This window comes from Glycine soja, chromosome 19 (assembly GCF_004193775.1).
Source record: "Glycine soja cultivar W05 chromosome 19, ASM419377v2, whole genome shotgun sequence".
Lineage (NCBI taxonomy): Eukaryota > Viridiplantae > Streptophyta > Magnoliopsida > Fabales > Fabaceae > Glycine > Glycine soja.
Genome location: NC_041020.1, coordinates 28,006,550 through 28,029,773, shown reverse-complemented (window position 1 = coordinate 28,029,773; position 23,224 = coordinate 28,006,550). Strand labels below are relative to the sequence as shown.

Below are 23,224 nucleotides of genomic sequence, written 5' to 3'. Positions count from 1 at the left end.
CCCTTTTTCGGAGCCCCATGAATGGTATTGCCTAGCGCTGTTCATGTGTCCTCCACTTTCGAGTTTGGAGCTGTGTTTCATGATTGCCTAAGTGCGGACCCTCAAGGCAATCCTCCATTCTCACCCTTTTTCGGAGCCCCATGAATGTTATTGCCTAGCGCTGTTCATGTGTCCTCCACTTTCGAGTTTGGAGCTGTGTTTCATGATTGCCTAAGTGCGGACCCTCGAGGCAATCCTCCATTCTCACCCTTTTTCGGAGCCCCATGAATGTTATTGCCTAGCGCTGTTCATGTGTCCTCCACTTTCGAGTTTGGAGCTGTGTTTCATGATTGCCTAAGTGCGGACCCTCAAGGCAATCCTCCATTCTCACCCTTTTTCGGAGCCCCATGAATGTTATTGCCTAGCGTTGTTCATGTGTCCTCCACTTTCGAGTTTGGAGCTGTGTTTCATGATTGCATAAGTGCGGACCCTCAAGGCAATCCTCCATTCTCACCCTTTTTCGGAGCCCCATGAATGTTATTGCCTAGCGCTGTTCATGTGTCCTCCACTTTCGAGTTTGGAGATGTGTTTCATGATTGCCTAAGTGCGGACCCTCAAGGCAATCCTCCATTCTTACCCTTTTTCGGAGCCCCATGAATGTTATTGCCTAGCGTTGTTCATGTGTCCTCCACTTTCAGGTTTGGAGCTGTGTTTCATGATTGCCTAAGTGCGGACCCTCGAGGCAATCCTCCATTCTCACCCTTTTTTCGGAGCCCCATGAATGTTATTGCCTAGCGCTGTTCATGTGTCCTTCACTTTCGAGTTTGGAGCTGTGTTTCATGATTGCCTAAGTGCGGACCCTCAAGGCAATCCTCCATTCTCACCTTTTTTCGGAGCCCCATGAATGTTATCACCTAGCGCTGTTCATGTGTCCTCCACTTTCGAGTTTGGAGCTGTGTTTCATGATTGCCTAAGTGCAGACCCTCAAGGCAATCCTCCATTCTCACCCTTTTTCGAAGCCCAATGAATGTTATTGCCTAGCGCTGTTCATGTGTCCTCCACTTTCGTGTTTGGAGCTGTGTTTCATGATTGCCTAAGTGCGGACCCTCAAGGCAATCCTCCATTCTCACCCTTTTTCGGAGCCCCATGAATGTTATTGCCTAGCGTTGTTCATGTGTCCTCCACTTTCGAGTTTGGAGATGTGTTTCATGATTGCCTAAGTGCGGACCCTCAAGGAAATCCTCCATTCTCACCCTTTTTCGGAGCCCCATGAATGTTATTGCCTAGCGCTATTCATGTGTCCTCCATTATCAAGTGCGGAGCCTCTTTTGACTGGGAAATATGTTCTTCTGTTGTTTTCCGGATCGGTTCCTTCGCCAAACATGTGTATATGTGTATATGTATATTATAGTCGTTGTTCTTGTTGTTGTTTGTATTTTGTTTTGTGTTGTTCAGCAAAAAAAGAAGAAGGAGTAGAGACGAGAATCATCATCACGGAGAGGGCAGGATGGACGAAATCAGTGTCTTATCTTTGCTCTCCTCTTATCTTCGATGAGAGGTAAGTAAAGAGGGGCAACTGTCATACCCTAATTTCGTCCGGGGATTATAATTTGATGATATACAACCATTGATTGGCCGCTTCGAGATGTTTGGCACCCTTTGTTGCACAATATGTGAAGTCCCGAGACGTGCCGAAAATCAAAATGAAGCAGGCTTACGCGATCCGTGAAAATTCCGTGATGTGACGGAAATCAAAAGGAGGTATTTTTCACAATTCGTGAGTTTTCGTAACTTCTTCGAAAGCTAAAAAAAGAGTTAATACATAATCCGTAAGGATTCGTAACCTTGCGGAAGGAAAATAAGTATCGTTACGAAATTCGTAAAGTTTCGTAACGTTACGGAAAAAGAATTACCAAAAAAATAGAAGGGGGTGCATTTAGTAAAAGAGGGGGTACAAATAGCAATCTGGCCCACTTGGGCCTTCCAGATCCTTCCTCCAGAAGGCTGTTGCTTCTGGAGGAAGCAACCTTGCTCGCCTGGGCGAGGTGGATGGCAAGCTCCTCCCCTATTTTGCTATAAATAGGGGGAGGAGTGAAGGGAGAAGGGGTTCAGCCTTCTTGGCACTTCTCCCTCTCTCGAAATTGCTGAGGAAAATTATTTCCGTGAAGAAAATCCAAGCCGAGGCGCTTCCGTAACGTTTCCGTGAGTAATTACGCGAAGATTCTCGACCGTTCTTCAACAATTCATCGTTTTCTTCAGTCTTCAACGGGTAAGTACCTCAAACCGAGCTTTTCAATTCATTCTATGTACCCGTGGTGGTCCACATTTTGTTTCATGTATTATTATTCTCGTTTTCATTCGCTTTTTATACCCCCTTTTGACGTGCTTAAGCCATTTATTTAAGTCATTTCTCGCCTATTCTAAAAATAAAATAAATTTCCACCGATCATTTGAATTGTATCATTCGTTAATTTCTGTTAAAATGAATTCCGACCGTTCGGTCGTGCCATAACCACGTCGGAAATCAAAAAAGAGGTAAAATAATAATATAATAATCGGAAAAAATACCTTTTAGTAGAATAAAGCGAAAAATCAATCGGACGTTTTCTCTTTGGGATTTCTCATTCTTAATTGAACTGACTAATAATTAAAGTGAAACTAAGGCTAAAATCAACTCGCCTAGTCAAGCTCGTCCACAAAAATAGGGTTTTGAAAGTTTATCATTTCAGTTTCTTACCAAGTAAAATGGATCATTTTTAAGGTCCAACGCCTTAAAATGATCACCTTTCAAGTAAAAAGAATCACTTGATTCACGCATAAAAAAGAACTACGTAGGTCTGATTTCCTCTTCGATGGAGGGTACGTAGGAGCAAAAATAGGTTGTTGTCCTTTGAGACAAACGTGAGAGGTGCTAATACCTTCCTCAAGCGTAAATACAACTCTCGAACTTAGAATTTTCATTTTGACCAGTTTCCTTCGGTTTTCCCGATGTTTTCCACAAATAAACGTTGGTGACGACTCCGCGCACCTTTCCTCCTTTGGAAAGCACACCCGTGAGCCTCACCTTCGCTCGCCCGCAAAAGGGCACGTTGCGACAGGTGGGCATTCCTCCAAAGCTTTCAAATTCTTACCTACCACGTACCTTAGAAGTTGAGATAGAGTTTGATTTACCAGGATGATAGGCATAGCACATGGGCTCAAGATTTCTCTCACCCACACTTTTTCCATCAAGCTCTTCACTTGCCTCTGGATCTCTTTTATCTCTTCCAGATTGCTTCTATATGTTGGCTTATTTGGTAAGGAAGCTCCTAGAATGAGATCAATTTGGTGCTATATCCTTATCAAAGGAGGTACCTATGAGGGGTGTCTTTGGGAAAGACATCCCCAAACTCCTTCAATAATTCTTCCGCACCTATAGGCAAAGAACTAGTAATAGAAGACAAATAATAATCATGAGGCATTAGTAAATACATAGGTTGCCTAGCTAACATCACTCTCTTCACCTCTTTTTCTCTCATGAACAAGCTCTGTATTTTTTCTCTCTTCTTGATTTTCATCTTTTTTTACAGTTTCACTCTTTCTTTTATCTGTATTATTTTCTTTTTTTCTCTCCTTGCATGTTTTTCTCTCTTTTCATCAATTTTGTTTTTCTCTTCTTCTCTCTCTTATTCTCTTTTCACTCTCATTTTTATTTGATCCTCACAAATGTGGAAGCAATGTCTTCTAAGATTATTTTGATGATGCCAAAGAATCAAGAGTTAAGCAAATTCCAAAGATTCAAGAATCAAGTTTCAAGAATCAAGATTCAAGATTCAAGAATCAAGTTTCAAGAATAATCAAGATCAAGAATCAAGAATCAAGAGAAGACTCAATCAAGATAAGTACTAAAAAAGTTTTTCAAAATATTGAGTAGCAAAAGAAGTTTTCACAAAATCATTACAAAAGAGTTTTACTCTCTAGTAATCGATTACCATAAGGTAGTAATCGGTTACCAATAGCCAGCATTGTTTTCAAAACTGATTTAAAAAGTAGTAATCAATTACCATAATCATGTAATCGATTACCAATGTTTTAAAACGTTAGATTTCAAATTTCAAGAGTCACAACTAGTGATAAAACATTTTCAAATCATTTTAAACTTGTGTAATCGATTACACAATACTTGTAATCGATTACCAGAGCTTCTAAACGTTTTGATTTTCAAAATTTAAATATGAAGAGTCACATCTGTTGATGTGTAATCGATTACACCTTAATGGTAATCGATTACCAGTGACTGATTTTGAAAAATAAATTGCCAAAAGTCACAATTCTTAAAGTGACTTGTTTCTGAAGATTCTTTCAAAAGTCACAACTTTTAAGTGACTAATTTTTTTAAAGAGTCACAATTTTTAAAAGGTGGCTAGTTTTAAAGAAATTGCCAAGAGTCACAAACTTTAACTTGAGTCATCAAGTGATTATAAATATGTGACCATGGCATGAATTTCAAAAAAATCTTTCAACAAGTTTCATAACAAGTTTTTTACAGAACTTTCTGATTCATTTTTCTTCATCTTTCTAAAAGTTTTTGTTCAATCCTTTCTCTTTCAGGAAAAGTTCTTTGATCAAAAACTTGTGTTATTCTTCTTCTTTCACTTCTCCCTTTGCCAAAAGAATAAAAGGACTAACCGCGTGAATTCTTTTGTGTCTCTCTTCTCTTTTTCCAAGAGAATTCAAAGGACTAACCACCTGAGAATTCTTTTGATTCTTCCCTTCCCCTTAAACAAAAGATCTCAAAGGACTAACCGCCTGAGAAATATTTTGTTTCTGCTTACAAAGATTCAAAGGACTAATCGCCTGAGAATTCTTTGTCCCAACACATTGGAGGGTACATCCTTTGTGGTACAAGTAGAGGGTACATCTACTTGGGGGTTGTTATACTGAGAACAAGAGAGGGTACATCTACTTGGGGGTTGTTATACTGAGAACAAGAGAGGGTACATCTCTTGTGAATCAGTTCAAGTGGAGGGTACATCCACTTGGTTATTCAAAGAGAACAAGGGAGGGTACATCCCTTGTGGATCTTTGGCTTGTAAAGGATTTTACAAGGTTGGAAGAAATCTCAAGAACCGGTTGGTTGCTTGGGGACTGGATGTAGGCACGGATTGTGGCCGAACCAGTATAAATCTTGTGTTTGTCTTCTTCTTCCCTACACTCTTTAATTTCCGTTGTGTTCTTTTATTTCTGCTTTACTTTTGGTTAAGTTATTGTTCTTTACTTTCTTAACTTAGTAGTAAAAGCCTAATGGAATCTAGTAACATTAAGAAGGTTAAATTTTTTAATTAGTCAAGACACATTAATAATTAATTCAACCCCCCTCCCCCTTCTTAATTATTTCAATACCACTTGATCCAACAACAAACCTTACTTGGAGACAAAGGTTTAAGGGTAACCTTTTTCCCTTTATGTACAAATGAAAATTTGTTTGTGACACCACTGAGGACAACATCCTTATCATACTACCAAGGCCTTCCAAGTAAGAGATGGCTAGCCTCCATAGGGACTACATCAAATAGTATCTCATCAACATATTTTCCAATGGAGAAGCATATCAAAACTTGTCTATCTACAACTGGCTCCCCATGCTCACTTAACCATTGTAGTTTGTAAGGCCTAGGGTGAGGGGAAGTTTTCAAAGTAATCTTTTCAATCAATCTTTGGCTAGCTACATTAGTGCAACTACCCCCTTTAATAATCAAATAGCGTATTTTCCCTATGACCAAGCACCTAGTATGAAAAATGTTCTCCCTTTGAGTTTCATCTCTATCCTTACACACACTACCCATTAACCTCCTAACCATCAAAATACCACCTTCCAGAGGTTGTACATCACATTCACTTTCACTCTCACTAGAAAAACTAGAAGAGCTAGAAGAAGATGCACTAGTGATATCCCTATTACCCAACACAACCATAGTCCTTTTGTTATGACATTGGGAGGCAATATGACCCTTTCCCAAACACTTAAAACATTTAATAGAACTCTCCTTTGAAGAAGTGGGAGTAGGGTTAGAATTATTTTTACTAAGGGCGGCACCATTTTCATGAGATTTGAATGAAGATCTTCCCTTCTTCTTGAATGTCTCCTTATCTTTCCAAGTTGAAGAGTCATAAGGGGACTTCTTGTATGTTTGCTTCCTCTTTAATTGATGCTCCACCTTGATAGCTTGATGAATGAGATCCTCCAAAGAGGCATAGTGGTTCAACTCTACAATGTTTTGGATCTCCCTATTGAGACCATGCAAAAACCTTGCCATGGTGGCCCCTTAAGACTCCTTAATTTGAGCCCTAATCAAGGAAATCTCCATCTCTTTGTAATACTCATCCACACTTCTATTTCTTTGAATTAGTCTTTGGAGCATGTTGTGAAGGTCTCTCCCATAACAAAAGGACACAAATTTCTCTCAAAACTTTCTTCATGTCTTGCCAAGTATTAATAAAAGGCCTTCTCATCCTCTCAACATCACTCCTCACTTGATTCCACCACACTAAGGCATGTCCCTCAAACTCCAGGGATGCCAATTTGATCTTTTTCTCCTCATTGTAGTTGTAACAAGCAAAGACTTGTTCAACCTTCATCTCCCACTCAAAATACACTTATGGATGATAAGTCCCTTTAAAAGTAGGGATCTTCACCTTCACTCCCTCAATCCCTTCCTTTCTTTGTCTACCTTCATATCTTCTATGATTTCTTCTCTCCCTATACCTCTCATTCCTCCTTCCTCCCTCATCCTCTTCATACCCCTCATCTTCTCCATTAGAAGAATTAGATGATCTATCATCTCTTCTTCCCTCTATATTTTCAATCCCCACACTTAAAACTTCACTACTCTTGTGTATTCTTCCCAAACTCTCCTCATTCTCCTTTCTCATTCTCTTCATCCTTTCTTCATCTTCATAACTCATTTTTCTCATTTGCTCATCAAGTTTAATCATCTCCGCCATGAGCCTTGTGGTTTTTGGAGATGGTGACTAAGTAGCATCTCTACTTATACAAGCCATACCTACAAGATAAGTTAGTACACGAGTAAAAAATAGAATAGGACCTCACCACTCAACTTAGTGTTTCACTCAAGTTCATTCATGTATCACTCTTTCAAGGCTTTTTCTTTTATAATATGCACTTTTGCCTTTTACCACTCTTGCTTCTTTTTAGTTCTTATGCATAACCTTCAAGCTGAAAATCAAGAAATACTCAATGTGAAATATGTCACAAATCAAAACTCAGCTCAAGAAGCCAAGAAAAGAAATACTCTAAGACAAAACTAAGGAATTTTAAAGACAAACAAAAATAATGAAAGGAATACTCAAAAGGAATGCCAAGGAAGACAAACTAAAAGACTCCAGAATGAAGAAAAGGATTGTCCAAAAATTTAACTATACTAAATGTAAATAACCAACAAGACAATTTTTTTTTGAAATAGAAGTATGTAAAAACAAGAAAGACTCTGAATGCAATTCTTTTTCGCGTTTTTTTTTTTTGCTTCCTTTTTTTAATCATTTCACTTTTCTTTTTTGTATTTTTTAATTTTGGCACACAATTCAAATTTGAATGCAAATATGTGATTGGGAAAATCCAAATCTAGATTGTAATAGAATTTTGCCTCCAAATCTGAAAATTGGATTTCTTTCTTTTTTTACTTCTTTCTTTCCATTTTTTGCATGAATTTTAATACTATATTTATAAAAAAAAAAGAAGATAAAAAGATATTGATACTAGATATAGTTCAGAAAAGAAAGATAGACTCAAAGAAATAAACCAAAGGAAGATGAAATAATAATATAGAGTTAAGCAAAAAAGTGACAGAACAAACAAAGGAGGAAATACACATGAAACAGAAAACACAAAGGATAGATAACACTTGACTTTAAGAACCAAAGCTCTAATACCAATTGATGGAACCCTGGATTTACAGATCCAATTTTTAGCATCAGCAAACTGGGGAACAAATTTGGGGCTCTAAGAAATTGGGGAAAATAAAAGGAAAAAGCAGAAATAGAGAAGGAGATAGAAAGAACAACGCCACAATCTTGGGAGATTGATAAGTTGAGGATAATTCGCCACAAAGAATAGAATTCTTTGATAAGAACCTAAGGTTTCACACAAGAACCAAGAGAGACGCTCTCTTGTCTAATTTGAAATTTCATAAAAACTGCCAACAAAGTGTTTAAGGAGTCTATTTGTAACTCCTACTAATAATCCTAGATTAGGCTCAAGGTCCAATAATTAATCTAATAATTAAAAGACTTAAAAATAACAATAAAAAGGTAGGAGCTTATTACAAGTCTAAAAATAGGCCCAAAAATATAATCAAAAACAAAAAAAAATCTAATGTGAATCCCCCTTGCCTTGCTTCAATTTGGATAAATTCTAGGATGAAATTCGCACACCAATTGAGCCAGAAACATATTTTAACTTTTATTCATTTCTCGGCCTACAGAACTCGGATTAGGACGATTCCAAATCGAGAGGAAAGAGGACATTCTGAAATGCAATTTAGGCACAAAAAACACTGAAAAAGGTTAAGTAAAACGAGAGATATGCAAATAAGAAATTTGAATAGAATTACAGAATTAGCATTGCAGAAATTAACAAGGACACAGAAAATGCGAAAGGAAGAACAAGATAGGTGCCACAAACAATGATGTCTGATAAGCCTTGAGGATCGCCACAAGAACTGAGCAATTCTTGATAAGATCAAATGGTTCAAGGAAGAACTCTAGCAGAGACAATTCTCACACTTCAATGATATACCAGCCAAAAGTCCATTTTCATTCACTTCACAATTGATTTATACAAATCAGTTCTTGCGTACTTTGGTAGAAAATAAAAGAAACATAAAATCTCAACATTGTAAGCATAACTAAAATGCCTTAGTGTTTAAGTAAGGCATAATTAAGCTTGAGGTCGAAGTCTCAAAACTAGCTACAAACACTTTATTATAGATGTTGGGTCCACTCATACAATTGGATTGACCTTAGATTAGCCACTATTTCTTGCAAGGCTTCTTGGGTGTTTTTAGCCCTTGCTCTTGTCATGGGCCCTCCTGTACCTTGTATTGGATCCTTGGCTTCCTTCTGGGCTTGGGTTTAGTCTTTGATGTCCTCATCAAAATCTTATTCTAAAAGTTGACTAAAATAAATGAGTTTCGCTTTTTCTTCTTTTTCCTCCATAAGAGAATGTAGTCTTTTGTCAAACTCTTTTTGAAATCTCTTACTTCTTGCTCAAGTGATTGGTCCATCCATGTTGAGCTCACTTAAGCCAAACTCTTCCTCCTTGGATAGTCATCCATCAATTACCGTAGTGTTTTAATTTCTTTGTATAATATAATTGAGATGTAGTAACTATTTATTCACTATGTTTTTAATCAACTTTTTTTAATCATTCCCCTTTTTTAATTTATTTTAAGAGTACTAATTAATTTTTCTCATTTTTAAATTAATGTACATAAGGAAAAAAATCTCCAACAAAACAAAAATTGAACTTTAGAAAAATTAACATGTTCGAGTGCCTTTAAGTTTGCAGTTTATTTAAGTACCTACATGATAATTAAAAAAATTATATCTTAATTTAATTTGATTATTTTCATGTTAAGGAATCCAATGAAACAAAAATCAAAGCTTAGGAAAATCCTCAGCATCTTTATAATCATAGTAGGAAAACAAAAAAAAAATTAATTTTAACCACTTAAATAAAAGTTCAATTGCGTTAATTTTATAAATAATTTAAGTACATTGTTATAATAAAAAATTATATGATAACTTAAACAAATATAAATATTAATTTATATTAAATTATAATTTTTATATTATACATTTTAATAAAAATCTTAAAAAATGGCATAAAAGAAAAAGAAAACAATTTTTTTATTATTATGTGCAAATACACATGTTAAAATGCTACTTAAAATTAACTTATCCTTATTTATATTCTCTAATTTTATTATTTTGAATTAATTCTATTTATTTAAATTATTTTGTTATCTTTTAAGAAAATTATTTTTTTCTTAAAAAAATACTAGAAAAAGGAAAGAAAAAAAATAAAAAGACAGCTAAGAATTCAGGTTGGAAGACTCAAATTCTTAAATTTGTTTTGAATTTACACTGTCAATAATGTTTGTGTGAAAAAATCTCTATTTTCATCCACAAGATTCATGTTCTTTTTCTTCTGCAGAAAAAGAAAAGTTCATGTAAATGCAGTGCTGCACATATCTAATCTAGGCCAGTATAGCTTCGTCCCTATCCCACTTGTTTTCGGAAAAGCCAATTCATTACACATCTTTCAAAGGAACTCAATTACTGAACCAAAAAGAAATGTTCAATGCTTAGAAACGTGACTTCTTTTAATATTAAAAAAAACCATACATTTGATTATTTTTTTTCAAAGTTAAACATGAGTGTTTATAATATTCACACACTCTCTTCATCTATTCAATTAATTGAATTAGATTCTATTGATATATTTGATATTAATATTATTAGGGAAATTTATGCCTCCCTAAATTTTTTAAACAATAAAATAAAACTAATAAACAAAAGAAATTAATAATATAAATATTTAAATATATTTTTGGTCTTTCATATATATCAATTTTTGGCATATGATTCCTAATAAATTTCTTTCAAAGCAGGTCTCTAGGATTTGAAAACATGTTGCTTGAGGTCCTTATTATTAGTCAAAATTCGTTCTACGTTAATGGACATTTAAAAATGTGACGTATGGTGTTATGTGTAATTTTTGGGTGAGTTACATGTACGAAAAAGTTTTCTTTTTTTAAAAAGGAAAACCTTTTGTTTTTTTTACTCAATTGCACCTTCTCTCTCTAGTACATGCTCATTGTACACTAGTTTGGGAAAATATTCCCAAACTATACCTGTTTTGTTGCTTTTTACGGGAGTAGGGGTCTGGCACCCTGACTTTCCTTCTTCATCTTTTTTTTATATATAAGTTTAAATAATATTAAAATTAAATATTATATTATATAAAATTATTTTTAATTGATTTTAAAATTATTTATTTATTAAATTAATTCATGTAATATTATTTTATAATTTAATTTTGTTATTAAGAAAATGATATTATTAAATTTAAGTATTTTTGTTACATTATTTAAATTATTTAAGATATTTTTTGGGTGAATATATGTTTTAAAATCTAAATTTTGTATAATAATATATTTATTTTGGTAAATATTTATTTTGTATAATAATCTAATTTTTAAAATTTTTAATTTAACTATTTTACTAAATATAATTAGTTTGTTTATGTTATTAGATTTAATTAAAAATGATAAAACTAAAGCTTTTAACAATTTATTTATATAAAAACATTATACTACGTCATCAATAAAATATTTAAACAATGACATTTTTCTAAGGAAAAACTTAAGATGAGGATATATTAGGACAATTATTTCTGCTATGACTATGTTGCCGGTAAAGTCCACATTTTTTTCTACTTGCTCGTTCATTTTCGTCCTCGTCCATCTCAGTAGGAATGCCAGTTGAAACGGGACGACCCTTTGCAGTCCTCTTTCTCCTTGGATCAGGACCCCACTGATCTCCTTCATATTCTTGCCACATTGATTCGTGTGGCAATAAACCAAAGGAGTTGTCGTAGATGTGCAAAATATGTTGTAAAGTGAATAACATCGGCACATAGGTCATGGGATCAACATTGACAGATTTACAGGCAGCCATGACGTGAGAACACGGTAAATGTTTAGTCTGACATTCACCACAATCACACTTTTGGGATTGTAACATTACTCTAAACCTTCCAGGAGGTCTGGGTGTTTCAAGTGGGGATTGAGTCTCTGTTATAATAAAAGTGTGATTGTGTCTGTCGAATTCATTTACAATGTGTGTATTAGATTCTTGTTGACCAATATTCATTGCATCGAAGGAAACTTCAGAATACTGTGAGCCGGAGTTGATCATTGCCTGAGTTTGTCGACCTCTATTAGCAAAGAGTTGTGCGATCTTGAGATACGTCTCCTCAACCAACGATGACACCGACAAATGTCTTGTGTTTTTGAACATGGAATTAACAGACTCCGACAAATTGGTAGTCGTATGTCCCCAACATTTCCCCTAATCGAAACATTGTACCCATTTGTGTTTGGGTAATTGATCAAGCCATTCAGTTGCACTTGGCTTATTCGCACGAATATCCCCAAGATGTCGCCAGTGCATCTTCTCCGTGTATGTGTAACCTGTAAATATTCAATCAATGTATTATGTTATAAAATTTGATTGAAAGAAAATTATAACGAATAAATAAAATAGATTCTCACCAGCCAACATGAATGGTTTCTTTAAATGTTTGCAGTTTGAGTTATCGCGAAGAAAGTTTTGTGCAATGTGGCACAGGCAAAAGAAATGGGATGTGTCCTAGACCCATAAGTTACTTAGGTTGTTATAGGCACTTATAATTGAGGGGTGTCGGTCTGAAATAAGAGAAATGTTAATTTGCGAAGTAACATGTCTTCTCAAATTATTTAGAAAAAACCCCCAAGCTAAAGTTGTCTCCCCTTCTACAATGGCATAGGCAATCGGGAATATATGGTTAGCTCCATCTTGTGCGGTGGCTATCAACAGTGTGCCAATATACTTCCCGTAAAGCCATGTACCATCTACTTGTACTATGGGTTTGCAATATGCAAAACCATTAATGCATGGACCAAATGAGCAAAAGACACATTTAAACAATCTTTTGCCCGATACTATTTCTCCCCCCTCATACAAGGATTCTGTTTGAGCAGCGACCACAGTCCCGGGAACACAAGATTGCAAAGCTCCGAAAAGTTTTGGCAATTTGGCATATGATTCTTCCCAGTTTCCATGAATCATCTCCAACGCTCTCTGCTTTGCTAACCATGTCTTCTTGTAGGATGGGGTATAATTCATGAACGTTTTGATCTCTGCAATCAACGTCTTAATGGAGACGGTTGGGTTTGTTTTGAGAATTGGTTGGATGATCTGTGCTATGACGTATTTGTCGAGTTGGCGATGATCTTGTCTAAGCATCGGCACAAGACAAGTGTGATGACCTCTGATACTCTTGATAATCCATTTGTTATGCCTCTTTGAATTGCATGCGCCCAAGCTTCATGTACAACCATTTTCATGTAACTTGCAGACAAAGTTTAGCCTTCTCTGGTCAGAGTAAATTGTTCTGCAATCAAAATGATTTATGATGTTGTATTCTTTGATTGCTCTAATACATTGTGCTTTGTCATCGAAGGTCATGCCAACCTCGAGTATACCGACTGGTGGTTATACATTGTGTTACTGATGAACAAAATGGTGTCGATCAATGTAGTGTGGTAGGTGGTCAAAGTTCAAGTCTACTGGACACCTAGGTTGCTGATATTGCAACGGAGGTGATGGAGGTGTCATTGGTCTACCAACACCCTCGTCATCGGTTTGGTCATCGCTTTGGTGATTGATGTGATCAAAGAACTGTTGATCCTCATCCTCACTAAAATCATCCATGTTTTTATCATGAAATCGTATAATGGGATCTTCGTTAGCAATGGGATGTTCATCTTGGTTTGATGTTTGCGTTTGTGGTAGTTGTGAAGGTGGCGTAAAGGGGGATGAAGGATGGCTTTGTTGGTCAAAGGAAGTTTGTTGGCCATGAAAAAAAGAATCATTCTCGGATAATATTTGTGTGTATTAAGTATAAATATCAAAGGGGTTTTGTGATTCAAGGTTGTTGTATGAAGATACTGGATAATTGAGGTCTATGTTGTTGTACGGTAACTATTGTGTAGGCGGTAGTTGTAGTTGTGGACATGAGGGTTGTGGAGACAATGGTTGTGGTTGAAGAATAAGCTCAGTAATAGCATAGAATTCGGGAGAATTTAATTGTGGATTCTGGAGAATTGTTTCCATCGCGCCTCTAAGATCATCATTGTCGAATAGTTGAGCTGAAATAAAACGTGTCTGATTGAGATGAAATGAAATAGGGACACGAAATAACAATTGAGCAACTTGTTCAGTTGCTTGAGCAGGGAGACGATTGTTAATTTTTTGAATGAATTGTGTAAACGTAATAGAATGACTGACGTAAAAAAATATTGGGGTCGCAGACGTGTACATCGATCCTTGAACTGGATCGTCTACAATGTGACCATCGTGGTAAATGATGGTCGCAATTTCTTTAGGTGGAGCCATGGTGGTGCTTATGGGATATGAGTGGAAATGGTGTGAGAGTTACAAATTGAGTTTTGTTTTATGAGAAAGTTATTGTGTGTGATATGTTGTTGTCAAATGGTGATATTATATATAAGCTGAGAAAGTTTAGTACCAGAGTTAGATTGGAATGTTAGGTGGGAGAGTTAGATTGAAAGGTTAGGTTGGGAGAGTTAGTTACGAGGGTTAGATGGGAGGGTTAGGTGGGAGTGTACACATGTGAGTGAACAGTGTGCAACCCTACACATTAATATACATGACAGACTATTCGTTTAATCATGATTGTTGACCGCAGTGTTTCGCATCGCATGCCAAGGTCACATGGATTGTTCAGAAACATGTTAATGGGATAAACATACGCATGTGAGTGTACATGTGCAACACCACACTTTAATGGGGTGTCAGTGCATGTGAGAGTTAGGTCTGACATTGCTCCGCATCTCTGAAATCATGCATATGTAGACTATTATTACTGAATTAAATTGAAAATAACAACTTCAAAGCATGCAACAACTACAACTAGATAATAAAGACGGAGAAAAACTTCAACGCAATACAACAACAAAATATGTCAAATTATTCATTCTAATTTCAGGGTATTCTCCAACTTCTGCTCCATGTCGGCCCAACTTAGGTCATTAACTTGAGTAGGTGATAATGAATTATGAATATCAGCTTTAAGTTTCATACATATTACACTTGTTATATTGAGAAATGTATGAAACATGCATAAGACACCTTCTTTGTCAATAATTTGAATTGCCCTATATTGAACTTCACCATTGAATTGATATACAGGACAATGATACCAAAGGGTATTAATTATAGGTGTAACACCATTATCTGTAATTGATGACTGTATTGTAGTGATTATATTTGGCAGCATCATTGTTGGATTCAAGAGTAACGACTTTGTCTTGTCACCTCTGAAAATTGCATTTGCACTTGAACTTTGAATGATTTCACCATTGATATAAACGTACGCACAAATAGGCTCTGACCTCATTGCTAGCCCTCTTTGTTTACTCTCACAATTTGATTAGACACAATTGTGCAAAGTATTGGGAGACATGGTAGGTTTATATACGCAATCAATCACGAGTCCATGGTTCACATGAATTAGAATATCGATGCGTCACAATACCACAGTCGTGTTAACGTGCTTTGGAATCTCGAGGCCTTACAATGAGACAAATTATAAATGTGGTTTGGAATCTCGAGGCATTACAATTACATTAAGTGTAATGTTGAGGCCATGCGAAATGTTGAGAACGAAGCTAATGCGGTTAACGTACGCATGCGGGTGAATAGTATGCACGAAAATGTCATTAGTTCACGTGCATTAGAATCTCGATGTGTGACAGTACCACAGTTGTTGTTAACGTGCTTCGGAATCTCGAGGCCTTACAACGAGACAAATTATAAATGTGCTTTGGAATCTCGAGGCATTACAGTTACCTTAAGTGTAATGTTGAGGACATGCGAATTATTGAGAACTAAGATAATGCAGTTAACGTACGCATGTGGGTGAACAGTGTTCATGAAATTTCATTGATTCACATGAATTAGAATCTCGATGCATCACAGTACCATAGTCATGTTAACGTGCTTTGGAATCTCGAGGCCTTACAATGAGACAAATTATAAGTGTATTTGTGCTTGCAAAACTGAACACAGTTTAAATGATAAATAGATGACAGGTGCATGTCAATACCACATTTGCATCACCCAAATTCAAATTTTATATCATTTGTATTCGGTTTACCATTTGACATCATTCTCATGGATGATAAACCTCTATTGCGTCATCAACACGTTCATCGTTCACATACTATGATTAATGAGTTAATCACTTCCTATTACCATACAATACCTGAACCAGAACCACAAATTATACCATTATTATTGTGCACCGGGTTCCAACATATTTCCATAATCAAACAGTGTAAAATTGACCGTGCATTGATCACTGCATTGGTTGAACAATGGAGGCCTGAAACACATACCTTTCACCTGCCATGGGGAGAGTGCGCCATCACACTCGAAGATGTTGCACTTCATCTAGGCATTAGAGTCGATGGTCGTGTTGTGGCTGGACCTAGCTTCTTACATTGGGATGAGTTATGTCACGAGTTACTAGGGGAAGTCGCTCCCGAAAATGCACGTAAAGGAGCCGCACTGAAGCTGACATGGTTACTAAGCATGTTGCACGCACTATTGCCCAAAGAACCAACAATGCACCAACTACAATGCAGGTGTAGAGCTTACATAATGTACATGATTGGCGGTGCTTTAATTCCTGATAAACCTGGAAATAGAGTTCATTTAATGTATTTGAACCTATTACGTGATTTGAACAACACAAAAAAATATAGTTGGGGTTCGGCTTGTTTAGCAAACCTGTATAAAGAACTATGTCGAGCATCATCGGAGGTTGGTAAATCTATGGGTGGTTGTGTCATACTATTGCAGTCATGGACTTGGTACCGCATGCCTTTTATTGCACCAAGAGTCCCACGACCCGAAACAACTTTTCCACTGGCTAAAAGGTTATTTACATATAGCGAAATGTAAATTTTTTATTTCAATGACATGTATTATAACATTACAATGAATACTGATTTTGTATGTTTTACATTTCAAATGGAGTGGTGGTATATTAGAATATAGGGTCATACCTCATGGTGACTTAGTCGGATATAGGTCTCGTATAGATCATATAGAGAGCCATGAGGTATAATACTATCATGATATGCACCTTAAATATGTACATACATACTAACATGTTGCCTTGTTGGCATATATTTCAGTTTTCTTGGGTCCCATATAGAGGATTTGAAGAACACCTACCCAGAAGTGCATATAGAGACATGGAGATTTGGTCTGCATGTACTTCAATTATTTGTTTCTCGATTGTCGAATGACATCAAACAAATCGAGTGAAGCTATAGTTTGGACTACAACAAGATATCTCTGTTGATCCCATGAATCTTGATCTACTTCACCAAATTGACATGCGAGGCAATCATTACAGATTGGATGGAATACCATGCGGAGTGGATTAATATCTGGAAAAACAAACATAGCGATGTTTTAGCTAGGCAATGGGTTGAAGGAATAGTGACACATACACCAGCGTACATGGAATGGTATAGGAAAAACACTACTTTGTTCTTGTCTGTTGTACAACAACTACATGATCCACGCACAACAATTACCCATAATGTTGCAGGGTCAGGTGTTGAACAAACACATTTTGAAATTTCACATCCTCAGTCAATATATTCTACTCCTTCACCTGTTCATCAAACTTTTGGCCACACTGGCGAGTCAGTCACCGCAACCACCCATGAATGGATGATCGATTTATTTGGCGTCGATTTCAATACACCAAATTTGGCGGCATCATATTTAGCTACTTTACAACAGTTCGATGCACCGCATTCGTTTGGAGAACAAGGTCAAAGTTCTTCAGCTGCAACAACCAACATTGAAAATACTAACATAGAACAACAACATCATCATGACGTGGGAGAACCAGTCATACTGGAAAGAAGAAATCCATGACGTAATCGGCGTCCACCACCTTGTGGGACTGGTTATCGTCTTGGTCATTGAAGTATAAAATGTTGTGATAATGGGATCAAATATGTTTAAGTACCCCTGTAACGGCATCATCAAATATGATTTGGACCCTTGCAACTATGTTTAAGTGTCCATGTTCTGCATTTTTTTCAAATTATGTCCAACACTTTAATGATATTTGTGACACACTTTTTTCATGGTTTGAAAGTCAAAGAATCCAAAAAAATTATATCGTGCGCCAGTTCCATGGAATAACACCTCAAAATAGAATCACAAAATCAAAAAAACTATGATTTGAATACTTGCAACAATGGTTAAGTACCCATGTTCTGCATTATTTTAAAATTATGTCGAACACATTAATGATATTTGTGACTCGCTTTTTCTATGGTTTGAACGTCAAAGAATCCAAAAACAACTATATCGTGCGCTAGTTCCATGGAATAATACCTCAAAATAGAATCACAAAATCAAAAAAACTATGATTTGAATACTTGCAACTATGGTTAAGTACCCATGTTCTACATTTTTTTAAAATTATGTCGAACACATTAATGATATTTGTGACTCGTTTTTTCTATGGTTTGAACGTCAAAGAATCCAAAAAAAAAATTATATCATGCACCAGTTCCATGGAATAACACCTCAAAATAGAATCACAAAATCAAAAATACTATGATTTGAATACTTGAAACTATGGTTAAGTACCCATGTTCTGCAGTTTTTTCAAATTATGTCGAACACATTAATGATATTTGTGACTCATTTTTTCTATGGTTTGAACGTCAAAGAATCCAAAAAAAAATTATATCATGCACCAGTTCCATGGAATAACACCTCAAAAGAGAAGCACAAAATCAAAAAAACTATGATTTGAACCCTTGCAACTATGCTTAAGTTCCCATGTTCTGCAGTTTTTTCAAATTATGTCGAACACATTAATGATATTTGTGACTCATTTTTTCTATGATTTGAACGTCAAAGAATCCAAAAAAAAATTATATCGTGCGCCAGTTCCATGGAATAACACCTCAAAATAAAATCACAAAATCAAAAAAACTATGATTTGAATACTTGCAACTATGGTTAAGTACCCATGTTCTACATTTTTTTAAAATTATGTCGAACACATTAATGATATTTGTGACTCATTTTTTCTATAGTTTGAACGTCAAATAATCCAAAAACAATTATATCATGCACCAGTTCCATGGAATAACACCTCAAAAGAGAAGCACAAAATCAAAAAAACTATGATTTGAACCCTTGCAACTATGCTTAAGTTCCCATGTTCTGCAGTTTTTTTAAATTATGTCGAACACATTAATGATATTTGTGACTCATTTTTTCTATGGTTTGAACTTCAAAAAATCCAAAAAAAATTATATCGTGCACCAGTTCCATGGAATAACACCTCAAAATACAAGTACAAAATCAAAAAAACTATGATTTGAACCCTTGCAACTATGGTTAAGTACCCATGTTCTGCATTTTTTTAAAAATATGTTGAACACATCAATGATATTTGTAACTCATTTTTTCTATAGTTTGAACGTCAAAGAATCCAAAAACAATTATACCATGCACCAGTTCCATGGAATAGCACCTCAAAAGAGAAGCACAAAATCAAAAAAAATTTTATTTGAACCCTTGCAACTATGCTTAAGTTCCCATGTTCTACAGTTTTTTCAAATTATGTCGAACACATTAATGATATTTATGACTCATTTTTTCTATGGTTTGAACGTCAAAGAATCCAAAAAAAAATTATATCGTGCACCAGTTCCATGGAATAACACCTCAAAATACAAGTACATGGGAAAAATCACAATTCAAATTGACAACACTCTGCATTATGAGCTGTCCATTTCATGTCAGTTTTGCAGGTGAGACATTTAATTTTTAGAGACGTGTGCAAAACTGACATGAGATGGACAACTCATAATCTCTTTGTTCACACTTATTAGGGAAAAAGAAACATTGGATTCCAATACACATCAACGTGGCAGAATACTCATACAACTATAAATAACACAACACACACAATACAAACACACAATCTCACACAATATAATTTCACAAACCAAATTCAATCTTATTACTATGTCATTTTTGGGAGAAACAAGAAGTCAGACCATTGCTAACTCCATATTAGCTTTCATTTTTTTCAAATGGATCAATCATTCACAACCAAACTAGTGTTTATTTTCAAAGTCTCACTCCAACACCAATGCGAGTTCCTAACAACTGTTCTTTTGATACACTCAATCGTAGAATGCACAACACCCTTCAACTAACCAACGATCAATTACTGGATAAAATCTACCATCGACAACGATTCATAGATGCAGGTCAACAATATTTTTTTCCATCTCTACAATTGAAAAATGATGATGATGATGGTTAAACAATGTTAATGAGCAATGAGCAATACTCGTGTGTTGGCCCTATAGAATTATTATGTACAATTATTAGAACACCGGATGCTATACTCAACCTGCTTCAATCAACCATCACTCTTACTCATGATGCAATTATGTATTACAACGGGAAGTGGAACATACCACGTCAAGGTGAGTTTTTGGGTTACTCCTTTACTGGAACTAATCCAATAAGATTTGGCATTGTTAGACAAGTGGCCTCAGATATCTTAAGAAGGGGGGTTGAATTAAGATATCCCAAACTACTTCCCCAATTAAAAATCTATTTGACTTTTTATTCAAGTTATAAATTCCCTTAACAATGAACTTCTTAAATATTGATTCAAATAAAACAATTTGAATATGAATATAAAGCAATAATAAATAAAGGAGTTTAAGGGAAGAGAAAGTGCAAACTCATATTTATACTGGTTCGGCCACACCCTTGTGCATACGTCCAGTCCCCAAGCAACCCGCGCTTGAGAGTTCCACTATCTTGTAAATTCCTTTTACAAGTTCTAAACACACAAGGACAATCCTTCCTTTGTGTTTAGAATTCTTTTACAACAAGAGACCCTCGGTCTCTTAATCCCTTAGAGAATTAGAAGGAGAAGAAGAATGAATTTCTCTTGAAAGAGATAGATTTTACAGATTGAGCACTCAAATAATTCCTTAATGAATTGCAATTGAATTGGCCAAGGAATTCTTAACAGGATAAAATGATTTTGCTCTTTTAGAGAATAAACACTTGTTGTTCTGAAAAACTCTTAGCAAATTCGTATTGTAAATCACATATATATAGACCATTGGTGATCATAAAAAAAACCTTTTGAGAAGTTGTGACTCTTTGAATTATTTTTCTGAAAGTCTTGTCTGGTAATCGATTACAGGATTTGTGTAATCGATTACAGCTTTTAAAATTTGAATTAAAACGTTTACTAACTGCTGGTAATCGATTACCAAAATTGTGTAATCGATTACACAGTCTAAAATTTGAATTCAAATTTTTAGTAGCTGTTGTAAAGCATATTTGGCCACTGGTAATCGATTACATCCTCTGGTAATCGATTACCAGAGAGTAAATCCATTGAAAAGCACTTTTTAATTTAAATTACTTGGCCAAACCTTTTGCTAATTCAATTAGGAATTCCCTTCCTAATATACTAGTGATCATCTTGATGTTGTGACTTGTATTCTTGAAGTATTGTCTTGAATTTAAACTTGAAAAGCCCATTTGCATCAATTGCATCATATCATCATGATCATCATCAAAACACCAAAGGCATTTGCATCTACAGGCATTCCTTCGGGATGTGGCATGGAGAAATTCAAGGATTTAATCAAGCAAGTTGCACCTACAGAGGCTCCCCCTAATGGAATTCACGGATCACAATTGGTTAGACGATTGTTCTTTCGACAACCAGGTCATTCTAAGTATTCCGAAAATTTGATTGAATATGAGATAACAGAATTGAAAAATGATGAAGACGTGCTAAAGGTGTTAGCACAATCCAACTATTGGAAACGATTCTGCACAATAGAAATTTTGGTTATTTTTAGCAAACCAGTAATCCAAATAGAAGAAGACATGTATTCTGCACAACATAGTTCAGATCCTCATTAGTTTTGTTATGTTTACGTTGTAATTATAATTTTTAATATGTTTCATTATTGTCGAGTATCATTTCAGTTACTGTAATTTGAGTATTTTGTCTACGACAGATGTGTCATATATTTTTTCGCGGTGTTTTTTTTTATTGTATTTTAATACTACTAACTAATTTTATTATTTTTTAATTATAAGAACATACAAAAATTAACAAAACATAAATTTAACTACACAATTACATATAACATAAATAAAAAATTATACTCTAATTTTATCCAATTTTTATATTTTTCTTTATATGTATATTTCTCTTTAAAAAAATTATAAAATAATATTGCATAAATTAATTTAATAAATAAATAATTTTAAAATCAATTAAAAATAATTTTATATAATATAATATTTAATTTTAATAATATTTAAACTTATATAAAAAAAATGAAGAAGGGAAGTCACTACTCCCGTAAAAAGCAACAAAACAGGTGTAGTTTGGGAATATTTTCCCAAACTAGTGTACATTGAGCATTTACTAGAGAGAGAAGGTGCAATTGAGTAAAAAAACCACCAGTAATGTGCGATGGCGCCGGGGGGGGGGGGGGGGGTTCAAGAGAGAGAGGGTTTCGCTGACAGAGAAAGGTTTTATAAAAAAAAAAAAAAATTGGGACGTGCAAGAGGAACGACAGAAACTTCAGATATTAGAAAGATTATTAAGTTTCCATTCCATGCAACATTATCTTTTTTTAGCACAGATAATTTATCTTTTGATTCTATTATGTCTTATTCTAGTTTTCAGAGATTTTGAAGTTATATATGGTAATTTGTTATAGAAGTATAAATTATGTATAGTCAGCATAGATGTTCGTGGGAATGAGTTTGTAAATCAGAGGATAAGGGTGTTTGCGACCAAATAATTATAATCAAAATTGTGGATACAGGAGGAGATGGTTGCTTTTGCACTCCCAGGTTACAACATTTTAGAATTTTTTATTCAAATACCACAAAATAAAAAATAAAAAAGTATTTATCGAAATGTCACTCTCTTTTATTGTCCATGAGAAATCGACTTAGGGGGATCGACTTCTAAATGAGTTTTGCTAAACTTGTTGATTTTGTGGGTGACATCTTAGTTGTTTCTCTTTTTGCCACTAATTAATGACAAAATTTTGGAGGATTCGTGATACGGGAACACTAATGACGTTTGAATTGGAGTGATTTGGGTCCTTGGAATCATTGGTGCACTCTCAGTTGCTTCTTTTTTTTGCCACAAACACAAAAACAGTTTAATCATTTTCTGATTCCTAGAAATATAACTAGTGTAGATATATTACCCTGCACACAACATCAAATCAGTGAACGTTCATAAACCCAAACCACGATTATTAAGTACTGTTTA

General features: G+C 35.1%; 1 protein-coding gene across 1 annotated transcript; it reads right to left on the bottom strand.

Annotated features, from left to right (window-relative positions):
- Positions 1 to 11,403: 11,403 nt before the first annotated feature.
- LOC114398683 lies at positions 11,404 to 11,958 on the bottom strand. Its single transcript, XM_028360851.1, has one exon. It carries the CDS (start codon positions 11,956 to 11,958, stop codon positions 11,404 to 11,406), a length of 555 nt encoding a protein of 184 aa, XP_028216652.1.
- Between the last annotated feature and the right edge of the window lie 11,266 nt (positions 11,959 to 23,224).

Excerpts from the sequence above, each read along its gene's own strand:
- LOC114398683 (XM_028360851.1), bottom strand. The coding sequence starts at position 11,958 with ATGATCAACTCCGGCTCACAGTATTCTGAAGTTTCCTTCGATGCAATG.